This window comes from Leptodactylus fuscus, chromosome 6, assembly GCF_031893055.1.
Source record: "Leptodactylus fuscus isolate aLepFus1 chromosome 6, aLepFus1.hap2, whole genome shotgun sequence".
Lineage (NCBI taxonomy): Eukaryota > Metazoa > Chordata > Amphibia > Anura > Leptodactylidae > Leptodactylus > Leptodactylus fuscus.
Window position 1 is genome coordinate 143,529,193 of NC_134270.1, and position 15,100 is coordinate 143,544,292.

Here is a 15,100-nt window from a genome sequence, read left to right on the forward strand (position 1 = left end):
CCACCTCCGCAGAAAGGGGGCCTGGAAGGTTCATGTTACACCTCTGTGTATAGCCACTCTGATGCTGGTTTCTACTATGGTAAACAGCTGGTAAACAACCCGCACCCCTTCCTCACCTGAAGTACAGTATTTCCAGTGATTTTGTTATAGTCATGGGGAAAGGGAAAGATTGAGCAAAACACAGACATGGCAAGCAAGGCAGGAAAAACACACATGAAGATCATTAATGAGTTGGAAAACCCCTTTAACTGGACATTCCCAACCAAGAGTACCGGTAATGGAAGACACAAAACGTGCCAATACTGCCTAAACATCATTTATTTTTTTGGCATGGCAAATATCGATTCCAGTAATATAATTTACATTCAGTTACATAAAAAAGTGCTTGTATAAATATAAGGAAGAACAATACATATAAGGCAGGAATTCTATAGAGAATGTGCGCTCCATCGCTGAATGGCGTCGCCAGGCTTTCTTGGGAAGCAGATGTAGTTATGTCTTGGACATCGCTTGCTTATATCCATGGGACTTCGATAATTGCACTTCCCTTGATGTATTTTATTTTGTCGCTGGAAAAGTTGACTTCCAGCTGGAGTTTCCCCTTCTTAAACGGTACACAGAAGATCCTTATAAAGCCAACCCGACCAGGAAATATCTGATCCATTCTGAATAGGGAAGACGTAAGAAACAAAGATAAAGTATGGTTCATTGAGCATATGAGGCCTTATTCACATGTCTGTTTTTCATGTACGTGTTCATTGCATATTTTTTCATGGACAGAATATGGACACATTGTAGTGAATCCGGTTCTTCAACTTGGAGCCAGAAGGAATTTTTACCCACGAAAATGGGGCAATTGGCATGAGCCTCATGGGGTATTTTGCCTTCACCTGGATAAACACTGTGGGGATTGTAGGGTTATAGGTTGGACTTGATGGACTGATGTCTTCATCCAACCTCATCTACTGTGTAACTAAGTAACTTTTTTAAAGGATAGAAAAATACAACAATACTATCAAGCTTTGACTGAAAACTGTCAAAAAGTAGCTAATTATTGGAGTTCAATATTATAGGACATACTGCATAATGTCTTGGATCTACTATACAAAAGGCTGAGGACCTCTGTTGTATTTTATAGAAATTTGGAGTCCATTTTTGGGGAACTATATCAAAATTAACCATTCTGCTGAGAGGATAACACTTACTGTGCTCTGACGGGGCCACCAGGGAAGAGACCGGTGCCTTCTGCAGTCATCACACAGTTGCTCAGGACCTCGTTGAGAGGGTTGGAGAAAGATAAAATAACACTAAGAGGTTGATTGAGCCGTGGCATACCATGCACCTAAAGTGATAAAACAAAAAGTTCAAATGATATTTTATAAATTTTAATATTTTTAACTTGCATTTAGTTTTTCAAGACCATATAAGGCTAAGTTCACCTTTCTGTTGGTTAAGGCCAATGCACTTTACCCCTTCCCACCACAGTCATTTTTTGATTTTTGTTTTTGACTCCTCATATTCAAAAAGCCATAAGTTTTATTTTCCTGTTTTCATGTTCACTGTACAGGAAAAATATTTTTATAAGTTTGAAGACCAGGCTGTTTCTGACCCAGGGATACCTAATGTGCATGTATTTCACTTTATTTACTAACTTTTATATGTGTTCTAGGGAAAGGGTGAGTGACTAAGACATTAGGAGTGTTAAAGGGATCCTATCATTCAGGTGGTATTTTTTGTTCCTAACACGTCAGAATAGCCTTAAGAAAGGCTATTCATCTCCTACCTTTCGATGTCTTCGCTGCACCACCGTTCCGTAGAAATACCGTTTTTTGCCGGTATGCAGCACTGGGGGGCGGGCCCTAGTGCTCAAACAGTCCCAAATGCTGCCAGACAACTCTCCAGCACCGCCTCTGTCTTCTTCAGGAACGTCCTCTTCCTGCGTCTTCATCCGGCGCAGGCGGTGAAACTTGTAGGCCTTGGGCAGAGCAGACTGCGCATGCCCCCAAGCCACAAGAAAATGGCCACTTACTGTGGAATGGTGGCACGGAGAAGACATCTAAAGGTAGGAGAAGAATAGCCTTTCTTAAGGCTATTCCAACGTGTTAGGGACAAAAAATTCCTTCTGAATGATAGGATCCCTTTAATGCCTTGAGAGATTGCGGTCTTTGCCGCCAAGCAACATGGGGTGTACTGAGTGTCATGATATCAATGCATTGTCACACCCGGAAGGCCAGAAGAGGCCAGAATTCAAACTGAAATTTTAGAAAATATACAGCCACCACATTTAAATACTCAACATCCATCATACTACGGCGAAAGTTGGGAAAGGGTTAAATGGCAGTGGACTGACAGATGCAGATTAGAGATGAGCGAACCCGTCTGGATCAAAATAGATTTGACCCAAATTTTCCAAAATTTGGGGGTTTTGTCATCCACAAACTGGAATTGGAATTTCCTTACCACTTTTAGGCCTCCTCGCGACATGAACGCTCTCTCTGGGTCCTCTTTTGGACTCTTGCACCCTCTAAGGTGACATCTTGCACCCCTGTGATTGGGCTTCAGCAGTCACATGAGGCATTACATGCCCCATGTGAACACTGAGGTCCAATAAAAGACCTCAGTGGTGACCCTAGGGTGCATGATGTTATCAATGGAGCCTGGAAGAGGCCAGAAGAGGACCCAGAGAAATCCCTAAAGTATGGTATCTAGACATGACCAGTCAAGAGAGAAGGTAAGGAAAGACATCTCTGTATGGACATTTAAAGCAACATCATGTATGAAAAGCAGACCATATGATTTATGTTGCGGTATAATTTTGCTGGCCTGGTAACATTGTTTAATGTCTAATTGAGTTATGTGGCAATGAAATTTAAGAAGATAATCTGATGAACTTCATTATAAGATTCCAGCTTGTCTAGACACTTTTTAGCATGAAGGATTAAGGATCCTCCTTGTATTGCATCAGCAGAGGTTCTGCAGGTTAGTGACTGGCAGGAGGTATAAGCCAGGTCACTATAGAAGTTACGGCAGGTCTTTACGTCATGGGCGAGCGAGACTCTTAATTACTGGTATTATTTACATTTATTAACACGGTTGATTCGCCACATAATGTTCTTATGTGCGTGTCTGAATGAGGACATATTTGTATCAAATTATTCATGGTGTAATGACATTCCTTACTTTGGGTAAAAATAACTACATATGGTATTTGTTATATACGTAGCCAAGACCGAGGAAAATGCAAGGAATGTTCAGCATCTGTGTCCCTACTGTAACACTTCTGGTCCCAGTACTCTGGCAGCTCATTGGTAGAGATGGGTGAACCTATCAAGTTTCATTTGGTGGCAACACAGTGGTTGGCATTGCAGCCTTGCAGTGCTGGAGTCCTGGGTTTGAATCCCGCCAGGGAACAACATCTGCAAGGAGTTTGTATGTCCTCCCCGTGTTTGTGTGGATTTCCTCCCATTCTACAAAGATACTGATAGGAATAAAAAAATGTACATTGTGATCTCTATATAGGGCTCACAATCTACAAAGAAAAAAGATTTGTTTAGTTTCAGGCTCAGATCGAACAAGTTATAGGAACAGAAGTGAAATTATTATACTTTGGGGTCTCTTCAGTTGTCATGATGCTCGGCGTGCCCATGTGGCTACTGTGGTCCACTACAAGCCTCAGCGGTGTTCCTGGTTACATGACATCACCAAGGAGACTGAAAGCCCTGGACACCAAAAGGGGCCAAAAAAGTTAACAAAAGGTGAGTATGAATGTTTTTTTTTATTTTTTTTCACCTCCCCTGGGCCGCCACCTATTATACTATGGGTTATGAATAGAGATGAGCGAACAGTAAAATGTTCGAGATTCGATATTTGTTCCGAGTAGCCCCTCAATGTTCGATGACTCGAATCGAATATCGAACCCTATTATAGTCTATGGGAGGGGAAATGCTCATTTCAGGGGTAGGCAACGTTCGATCAAATTATACTTACCAAGTCCACGAGTGAGGGTCGGGCTGGATCCTCTGAGAAGTCTTCTCCGTGCAGCGTCCCTGCGGCATCTTCCGGCTCTTCATTCACTCTGCCAGGCATCGGGCCTGGGCAGAGCCGACTGCGCATGCCTGCACTACAAGCCCCGATGCCTGGCAGAGTGAATGAAGAGCCGGAAGACGCCGCGGGGAAGCTGCACGGAGAAGACTTCTAAAGGTAGGAGAAGAACCAGCGTTGATTGTCCGACTGTATAGCATTTGGCCAATCAATGCTGGTTCTGCATCGAACTTTTACATTCGAACAGTGAGTGGTACTCGATCGAGTACGAGTATTTCGAATACCCTAGTATTCAATCAAATACCTACTTGATCGAGTACTACTCGCTCATCTCTAGTTTAGAAGAGACCCCAGACCATAATGCGCCAGTCTTTTTTTTGTGCATTTTTTTTTGTTTCCTAAAAAATGAACAAATTGGAATAGTTGGGTCGAACCCAACAGAACGAGTCGGTTAGCCCATCTCTAATCACATCTAGATAGATTGAATGTGGTGACTTTGTGACCCTAGAATATAATAATCTACTACAATACATGTCGCAGCCATTTTAGATCATCCAAGACAAATCCCCAATTCAGGGGTATAACTTGAGGGGGTGTAGAGGGTGCAGTTGCACTGGGGCCCAGAAGCCTTATGGGGCCCATAGGCACTGGCATCAGTATTGAGATTACAGCTTCCATCTGGCCCATAAGCCAAGGAGACCCCCAGATCCCCCTAACCACACTAAGGTGGAGTAAACTCCTTAGCTCCAGTAACCATCACTATCAAGAATTCTCTGTAGATATGAGGTAGGGGGCCCCAGACAAAAGATTGTACTGGGGCCCACAAGACTTTAGTTACGACACTACCTCAAGTGATTGGTTTTGTTAAAAACCAAAGAAGCTGGGGCATTTGGGTCAATCCGGCTCATGACAAAGTAGTTCGCCCATCTGTACTCATTGGTATGAAATATCAGAGGGCATTTTCTCATTTCTGGTCAGAAAATTGAAGCGAATCTACCTCCTCCTCCAAGGATGCTCTGTAACATGGTGCTGACTGTTGAGTATGCTTGGGGGAGGTAATAGACTCCCTTTAAGTTTAGCAAAAAAAGTAGGGGCTCAATGGTTTTGTTCTTTCTGAATGTAGGTTGTGATGGTGTAAACAGACGCCTAAACATGTTATGGGTCAACTTCTTTAACTTCATGGATGGGTGACAATATCTTTTTCTTCTTGCATATAAAAACTGGTGGACCGTTTTGGGTTTTTTTGGCAAGTTTGTTGCAGTAATTTTTGCGACTTCCCCATTCATAAGAATTGTATTTGCAGAAATCCAGACACAGACTGCTCAACCTGCCCTATTAACTTGTATGGAAAGCAGTAGCAAACAAATCTGCCATGTGAATGTGCCCTTAGGGCTAGTTCACACAGCGGAAACCTTCTCCGCCATGTGATTTCTCCGCACAACTAGCCACAACGGGACGCCGATGCCGATGAATGGGCCTAATCAGGAGTGAGTCTCGTGCCACGGACACGACGACTGACTCAGCCTTGGAGTCCGCGGGAAAATAGGGCATGTTGTTTCTTTTTCCCTCTAGCTGGAAAAAAATCGCTAGCGGGGAAAAAAAAGCGAGCGGCTCGTCTGGAAATGAATGGGAGCCTTTTTTGCAAGTGGATTTTGAGGCGGATTCCATGTCAAAATCCACCTGCAAAAAACTCTGTGTGAACAAACCGCGAGTCTGAGTTCACCTTGACTGTAACATATATTTTTTTTTTCAACCACAAAACAAAAAAAATTAATGTTAAAAATGCACCAAAACCAATATGTCATCCATTTTCCATGCATGTAAATGTACCGTATATCAAGACTTACTTGTATATCTATAGCAGGAACCTCAAATATGATGTTTTTAGATGCTAATCTCAGTTTCTTGCTCTTTAGATCTGAGGCCAGTGCGGTGACTCGGATGTTATTACCGGGACGCACAAATCTCTGATAATGGAAAGGATGAAGCTGGAAACTTGTCTCAAGATCTAGAATAGAACATGATACAGGTCATTCTAAATACCACATCTGCATGTAATATCAGTGTTCCTTAATCCTTCTATGTTGCGCTATAATATTGCAGTACAGTATATGCGGCATATGGGCCCATGAAATAATAGTTACAATTGTTATAAATTTGTCCTCAAATTGTCCAGTCACACAGGCCCAGGTTTACTACTAGGGTTACAACTAGAGATTAGCGGAAATGTGGCTCATTTTAGGCATCTCTTGGCACATCAAAAAAAAGGGGCATCGCTTAAATGCGTCACGATGCGCCAAAATTGTGTTGTAAGATTCTGGCTCTATGTATGTTATCTAAAAGGTCCCAATGAAAAATATCTGCCCAGCGGCTCAGTGGTTAGCAGTGTATCCTTGTAGTGCTGGGATCAAATCCTACAGAGGGCAACATCTGCAAGGGGTTTGTATGTTCTCCTCATGTTTACATAGGTTTCCTCTCACATGCCAAAAATATACTGATAGGTGAGCTAGCTTCCTATAAAGCATCCACCCATTGGGGATGAGCGCCAGTGCAGCCGCCATTAACTTCACCATGTCCCTTGAGTGAGAAAAGGACATTATAAAATGTAGGAGCCGTTGGAGTGACCCCTATGCCGGGGGAAGGGGGCAACCTTAAGCCCCAGCTGTTGTAAAAGTGCAATTCCCAGCATGCTCTGCTGCTCTTGTAACTCTCATGGAAGTGAATGGGAGATATAATTTCACACAGTCGCATAACTGGGTAGCCGCTGCCACAGGGCCCGGGACAAAAGGGGGCCCGGAGGGGCCCTAATGTTTTTGTTTGTTTTTTTTTAATAGGCTGTTACCTGCTGTAGTTACCCCAGCAGGTAAGGGGCCCTATTTGCTTACCAATCCCCGCTACTAATCATGACCACCTGCGCTTCCCCTTCTGCAGATGTGGCCGTTAGCAGGAGCGGGGATCAATATGTGAGGCCGTGGGCCTGCAAACCCCACAAACAGTGCTATAATTATATTTAGGGGTCTTTTCAGACCTTCAAGCACAACGATCAGAGGCCTAAGGAGGGGAGGAAACATAAAAAAACAGTTACGTGACCTCACATTATGCGTCGCAACACAGGCCTGGTCCACGTGACATCTGTACCAACATTGAGGATGGCTGAAATCAGCGGGACGTGCACCAAAGCCAAGGAGAGGTAAGTAACAGTGATTTTAATGTTTGCATTCTTCTCAATCTCCGATCATTATACTTTGGGGTCTGAAAACACCCCCAGAGTATAATAATTGTTCATGGGTGGTCCACAAGGGGGTACAATACTGTGTTCAGGGGCCACTATGGGGCATTATACTGTGTGCAGGGGCCACTATGAGGCATAATAGTGTGTGCAGGGGCCACTATGGGGCATAATAGTGTGTGCAGGGGCCACTATGGGGCATAATATTGTGTTCAGGGGCCACTAAGGGGCATAATAGTGTGTGCAGGGGCCACTAAGGGGCATAATACTGTGTGCAGGGTATATAGTGTGTGCAGGAATGCAATTTCTTTGGAAACGGGGGAGGGAAGTCGGTCAGGGTTGGGAGGGGGGTGCTATGTCAATTGTTTGCCTTGGGGCCCAGCCATTCCTAGTTACACCATCAGAGCAGCTGGGGTGCTGAAGGTTGCTGACCCCTGCCCTATAGCTATGCCCCTATATTATGTCCAGATGAATGCTAGCATACAGTAATATACTGTGCAATATTTATGTTTACCGCAAAAGGAAAAAATAAAAGTAGAAATAAATCTAGAAAATACTTAAAACAGCGGCATGAGCCAGCTCACACTTAATTTTAAGGACACAGATAAAACCATCTATTAGCTGAAACTGTAAGGAATAAGTGAGAAGAAGCTTTTATTGCTGCACTGACAGGTTACAGTCCAATCTGCAAAGCTCAGAGTCATACTTACTAATGGTTTGAGCAGCGAGAAGGTTGAAGGTCTGTGAGCGCCCTCTGCTGTCTCAGCCTATGTCTGCTCATGTTAAACCGTATCTAAACTTTCAGACAACTTTTGATTTTCTGGCAGTATTTGAGTCATTAATAAATTTTGTAATAGACTTTATTCATAAATTTCATATGACACCAAAAGCAATTTTTTATGTGTTATAATGCCAAGACCTAACTGTTTGAAGTGACCAATGTTAGGAGCTGCATGCTCTAGGAAACAGCTGATCAGCAGGAGCCCCAGGTGTTGGACCCCCACTGACCTCCTACTGCTGACCTATTTAGAAGGGTTATTCACTGAAAGGTCCGACCTCCCCACTATACAAACTTCAGTATTTTCTTACCTTTGCCTGGACTAACATCAACCTCATAATTTTCAGTCCAGAATTGCTCCAAAGCTTTTCCATTATACATCATCTCTTGAGCACTAACAGATATCGAAAACCTTTTTGGTTCAAAGCCTCTATTATGAATACGATATAGAAGAATGATGGTCTGTCCAATGAGAGGGGATTGCGCCAACTTCAAGGAAGCGTTAAAGTCCAGCGCCACAATGGAATCTCTTCCCATGAATGGCTTCTTAAATTTCATTTTGGATACAGCCTTGTCATACACTGCCCTCTCCTGGGCGGATCCTTCAAGGTATAAAGGGAGAAAGTTCTAAAGTCAAGACCAGCCATCACCGGACTAGAAGAAGTATCATATTTTCTATCCTTAAGAGTTATAGTTACCGTCTGCATACTTGTACTGGTACGTTATATCTTCTCTGGTGTTACTGCCAACACCTTTCGTACTTATACATTTGCCTATGGTTAGGGGATCCACTTGCTCTTTCTCTGCCCCACCTTCTCGTAGAATCCAGTGAACGACATCACCATTCACCTCCGTGAACACAAATGCAACATCATAATTTATGTCGACATCTCCTTCCTTGACTGCTTTCACGGGGGCTGGACCACAGCAAAATGTCCCTAGAAGAAGACACATGTCACGTCTATACATAACACAATGTAAGTTCAGAGTGTTTGAAGTCTTGATGTTCTTCACATACCTCCACTGATCTCTTGTGGGGTTGGATCCAGAACCTGCCAGCCATCATAACCCGAAGGGAGGTCTTTCCTTGCCATCCAACCTTCACTCCAGACATGAAAATTCCTACATGGTTTTAAGACATTGGGCTGTAATAAATATGGCTGATCAAAAAGTACATGGACACATGAGACTGATCAGATCAGATCATCCTATGTAACAATGAAACCAAATTCTCCCCTTCCGACATTGAAGAGAATTCTATTTTGCTTCCATCATTATGAAGATCCATTTCAAATATTGACTATGATATAGTTTGTCTAGAATCTTGTGTAGACATCAAAAGGGTAGAACTAAGGACGTAGTTATAGGGGGCGCAGTAGCCGCCCCCAACCTTGATGACTCCACTATTATAAAAAGCAAATGGCAGGCAGGGGGTTGTGTCACAAGTTATGCATCGAGGCTCAGAAGCTACAGCTGTCCATCAACTTACCCAATTGCTTATTTTCCCTGTCATTCTAGATCACTAATGGACATGTCTTTTAATAAAGTTCTATATTAATTTTAAGGCTCCTTCAACCAGGAACCAAGTTTATATTCTCGATTTCCAAAGACAAGGTTGGCATGGCTTTGGTGTACTCAAAATAGCTGCTATGTCCCAGATAGTCAAAACATGATGGTCTTAAATTCAGGAGTATCTAGAATACATTACATGGATTATTATTCTAGTTACCCACATAGCTGTACATACAGTAGATGCTGGTTGAACATATGCATATATATATATATATATATATATATATATATATATACTGTAATTCTCTGGTATCTGCCATTTTGTAATGCAGAGTAAATTGAAGGTATCATTACTGGTTAATCCATCGTATTTCATGGGTTAGGAATGAGATTTCCATATCTCATTGGTAAAGGTGACTATTTACCTTCCAAGGGTGTAACTAGGATAGACTGGAGCACATAGAAAAATTTGAAATGGACCCTCTCCCCACGAATATCAACACTACAGGCCAAAATGACACCCTTTTGTGCATGAAGCTTAAAGGGATTCTACCATTAAAATCACATTTTTTGTCGCTCACACGTCGGAAAAGCCTTAAGAAAGGCTATTATTCTCCTACCTTTAGATGTCTTCTCTGTGCCGCTGATCACTAGAAATCCTGGTTTTCATCGGTATGCAAATGAGTTCTCTCGCAACTCTCCAATGACGCCTCCATCTTCTTCAGGAATGGCCTCTTCACGCGTCTTCTTCTGGCGATGGGGGTCAAACTTCTAGGCCTCGGGCCTCAGGCAGAGCTGACTGCGTATGCCCACAGGCCATAAGAAAATGGCCGCTTACTTACTGTGTAAGCGGCCATTTTTCTTGTGGCCGTGGGCATGCGCAGTCAGCTCTGCCCGAGGCCTAGAAGTTTGACCCCCAGCGCCGGAAGAAGACACACTGAGATGCCGTTCCTGAAGAAGATGGAGGCAGCACTGGAGAGTTCTCTCGCAGCATTGGGGACACCCCCAGTGCTGTTGGAGTGCTGGGGACCGCCCTCAATGCTGTGAGAGAACTCATTGGAATACCAACGAAAACGGGGATTTCTACCGAACGGAGAAGACATCTAAAGGTAGGAGAAGAATAGCCTTTCTTGAGGCTATTCCGACGTGTGAGTGACAAAAATTAGATTTTAATGGTAGGATCCCTTTAAATCTGATTCTGGGTACATCTTACGTTGCTGGTCTTCTTCTGTCCTCCATAACAGAAGTTCATACCTAACAATGGGAGAGACAGATTGGGCAAAACTGTCCCATAGAGGAGGGGGATAAAGCACACGCACAACTGTAGAGATTATTGCCCTGGTGTGATCTTTGAGCTTGGTGGCCTGGTGTGTGATGAGTTCTCTCCCCAATATCCTCTTCTCTTTGACCAGACAGTTCAAACTGTCTCAGTAAAGAAGTATATAGTGGAGGATGTTATACCTCCTTTCTTTTGTTTGCCATGCTAGGTGGTTGGGCAGAGGTATACCTGACAATGAGGGCAGAGGTATACCTTGAAACTTTTGAGCTCCAATTGCAAAATATGGTCCTATTTAACCTGTGCCATTTACAGAAGTGATGTGTTTTATGTGGCAGAGGAACCTTTGGGGCCCTTTCAAGATTCACTATACTGCACCCCCTCTTCCTAATCCTTCCTTGCCCTAACACCATCTGTATAGGGAATGTATTAATTGGCCAGCCAATGTCTAGTCTATGTATATCGACACCCTTAGTGTATGAATGTACTCAAAGTAGTCAGCATAGTCTTTTGTTATTCTCACCAGACGCTGTCTCCTTTTGGTGGTTCTAACTTCTTCCCGGTTTCGTCATAATACTCATCAACAGTCAGGCTCAGGTTGGTATCATGAGCAGATTCAAAATTTGTGATTACTCGAGAAGGAATTCCCAGAAATCTCAACACTGCAAAGGCAAGAAGAGTGAGATTAGAGAGAAAAACTAAAAAATAGTCAAACTTTAGGGGCCATACACAGTTCTGTAAGTTGACCAAACCTGGCAATTTCTTAAGTCCAACTCACTCATCTAAGGTGTAGGGGAATCTCCCAAATTTCCCATAATATGTGTTGAAGAAAGGAGTATCATGCCTACTCTCCTTCTGGTCTATACGAACAGCTACTGGCTGAAGGAGCATTCGGTTGTCAGCTATTGAAGGTTTATGGGCACACATCAATGTGTATGCGGTTGTCTGGACTATACCACTGATATTAGATTGGAAAAAAAGAATGATTAGGCATGTTGTATTTCAACATGTCCAATCTTTTCTTCCCAAGGGAGATAGATTACTGTATGAGGATCAGGGGATAATCATACACATTAGGGAGAGTGTGTGCCTGGTCTATAGTCTCTCACTCTACCAAATCAGTATCCCTGCACTATGCTGAGGATGTCCAAAAGACCGAAACAGCGCTGTCCATAGCTGGGAATCTGTTCCTTTTGGAATAGAAATACTAATTTGGCAATTAAATCTGCATCATGTTAGTAGGCTTATTAACTGAGTCATGCATGATGTTAAGGAGGCAGCCCTCTAGAGGGCAGCATACAGAGGCACTGTTCTCCTAATCACAGCCTGGAGAATAGACTTGCATATTTTTTTACACTGTATGAGGAGTCAGACAGCTACACACTACCCTCTCCTTATCGGAAACACATGCATTAATGGCCATGCCAAAACAGATGTCGCAGATAAATAAGGTACAGTATCCATTTGGAAGTATATATTCTATATTACAACAAGGTAATAGGTTCCCCTTTTGGTGGGCCAGGTCAAAGTTTCCATAATAGACCTAGGGTACCCTAGACGATAGAAAACAAAGTGGGCCACCTTTTGTGTGGTAAAGTCTTTAGTAATGTAGTATACATTCCCTTATACATCAGAATTTTTAGGCATTTTACCTGTACACATCACTCCAGCTAGAACCCAGCATTGTCCATATCGAACTGGTCTGCAACCACTGTTGTTCCAAAGTCTCAGAATAGTCACACTGCCATTCCATGTACTTGGGTTGGCACCATTGCTGAACCTCTCATCCCAGGAGGACTCTATCACTCCTCGATCATCATTAGAATTGATCTACAAATTACAATGATTAATAATAGAACATTATATGTTGCAATGACTTATAATGACAAACAATCTTTTGTTGGATGTAATGGCCTGGCTTACCATCGCGGAGATGACTCTACTGATGTACACAGGGTCTCCTCTCTTGGAACAGTCTAAGGATGGATTGTTCAGAAAATTTGGGTTCATGTCTAAAATTCTGAGGCAGATTTCACCTACTCCATCTTCAAACTATAACAAAAAAATACATTACTGTGAATATGGTTTTACTATAAAACAGGAAATATTCAGTAAGGTCTCTTGATGCATTACAAGAATGGCCTATCGATTATGAACTATTTTGGTGGAAAGATCCGTTAAATACATGTCTTGCCTCAAACATTCCTTAACATCTTGGATCTAGAGTCTAATGTTTATACTGAACTGTGGCTGCACCTGCTTGATGTCGTGAGCCAACAAGTCATCTGCATGAACAGATATTTTTGAAGAGAACACAGTTCCCTATATATCCATGTGGTGCTGCAAATATAATTTCTGATCTAGCACAAGCACTATGTGTGCAGTGACATAGTAAGTAACCCATGCATGATTAGCTGCAGTTACAGTATAAAACACCCATGACTCCCCCTAACATGTATACTACTATCTGTGAGTGATGTGTGCAGAACTTGCGGTGTATTTCTGAGGTGCAGCTTCACACTGTTCATAATGCACCACATAGGAACACACAGAGACTCCGCAGTGTAAGATAGGGAACATAAGTTCTTTGTTATTGATAGAGATGAGCGAACACTAAAATGTTCGAGGTTCGAAATTCGATTCGAACAGCCGCTCACTGTTCGAGTGTTCGAATGGGTTTCGAACCCCATTATAGTCTATGGGGAACATAAACTCGTTAAGGGGGAAACCCAAATTCGTGTCTGGAGGGTCACCAAGTCCACTATGACACCCCAGGAAATGATACCAACACCCTGGAATGACACTGGGACAGCAGGGGAAGCATGTCTGGGGGCATAAAAGTCACTTTATTTCATGGAAATCCCTGTCAGTTTGCGATTTTCGCAAGCTAACTTTTCCCCATAGAAATGCATTGGCCAGTGCTGATTGGCCAGAGTACGGAACTCGACCAATCAGCGCTGGCTCTGCTGGAGGAGGCGGAGTCTAAGATCGCTCCACACCAGTCTCCATTCAGGTCCGACCTTAGACTCCGCCTCCTCCGGCAGAGCCAGCGCTGATTGGCCGAAGGCTGGCCAATGCATTCCTATGCGAATGCAGAGACTTAGCAGTGCTGAGTCAGTTTTGCTCAACTACACATCTGATGCACACTCGGCACTGCTACATCAGATGTAGCAATCTGATGTAGCAGAGCCGAGGGTGCACTAGAACCCCTGTGCAAACTCAGTTCACGCTAATAGAATGCATTGGCCAGCGCTGATTGGCCAATGCATTCTATTAGCCCGATGAAGTAGAGCTGAATGTGTGTGCTAAGCACACTCATTCAGCACTGCTTCATCACGCCAATACAATGCATTAGCCAGTGCTGATTGGCCAGAGTACGGAATTCGGCCAATCAGCGCTGGCCAATGCATTCTATTAGCCCGATGAAGTAGAGCTGAATGTGTGTGCTAAGCACACACATTCAGCACTGCTTCATCGGGCTAATAGAATGCATTGGCCAGCGCTGATTGGCCGAATTCCGTACTCTGGCCAATCAGCACTGGCTAATGCATTGTATTGGCGTGTATTGGCTAAGCACACACATTCAGCACTGCTTCATCACGCCAATACAATGCATTAGCCAGTGCTGATTGGCCAGAGTACGGAATTCGGCCAATCAGCGCTGGCTCTGCTGGAGGAGGCGGAGTCTAAGATCGCTCCACACCAGTCTCCATTCAGGTCCGACCTTAGACTCCGCCTCCTCCAGCAGAGCCAGCGCTGATTGGTCGAGTTCCGTACTCTGGCCAATCAGCGCTGGCCAATGCATTCTATTAGCCCGATGAAGTAGAGCTGAATGTGTGTGCTTAGCACACACATTCAGCTCTACTTCATCAGGCTAATAGAATACATTGGCCAATCAGCGCTGGCCAATGCATTCTATTAGCTTGATGAAGCAGAGTGTGCACAAGGGTTCAAGCGCACCCTCGGCTCTGATGTAGCAGAGCTGAGGGTGCACAAGGGTTCAAGTGCACCCTCGGCTCTCCTACATCAGAGCCGAGGGTGCGCTTGAACCCTTGTGCAGCCTCGGCTCTGCTACATCAGAGCCGAGGGTGCGCTTGAACCCTTGTGCACACTCTGCTTCATCAAGCTAATAGAATGCATTGGCCAGCACTGATTGGCCAGAGTACGGAATTCGGCCAATCAGCGCTGGCCAATGCATCCCTATGGGAAAAAGTTTATCTCACAAAAATCACAATTACACACCCGATAGAGCCCCAAAAAGTTA

The 15,100-nt window shown here is 43.6% G+C and overlaps 1 protein-coding gene across 1 annotated transcript in view; it reads right to left on the bottom strand.

The window, feature by feature from the left end:
* Window positions 1-300: 300 nt before the first annotated feature.
* LOC142208754 (protein-glutamine gamma-glutamyltransferase 5-like) overlaps window positions 301-15,100 on the bottom strand; it is a 35,635-nt gene continuing 20,835 nt past the window's right edge. Inside the window, exons 5-13 of the mRNA XM_075277445.1 lie at window positions 12,760-12,888; window positions 12,489-12,666; window positions 11,360-11,498; window positions 9,067-9,170; window positions 8,747-8,986; window positions 8,360-8,650; window positions 5,889-6,049; window positions 1,206-1,342; window positions 301-665 (exon numbers count right to left, since the gene is read on the bottom strand). Coding sequence (XP_075133546.1) covers window positions 515-665; window positions 1,206-1,342; window positions 5,889-6,049; window positions 8,360-8,650; window positions 8,747-8,986; window positions 9,067-9,170; window positions 11,360-11,498; window positions 12,489-12,666; window positions 12,760-12,888 — 1,530 coding nt within the window. The 3' untranslated portion in view covers window positions 301-514. The remainder of the gene's footprint in view (window positions 666-1,205; window positions 1,343-5,888; window positions 6,050-8,359; window positions 8,651-8,746; window positions 8,987-9,066; window positions 9,171-11,359; window positions 11,499-12,488; window positions 12,667-12,759; window positions 12,889-15,100) is intronic.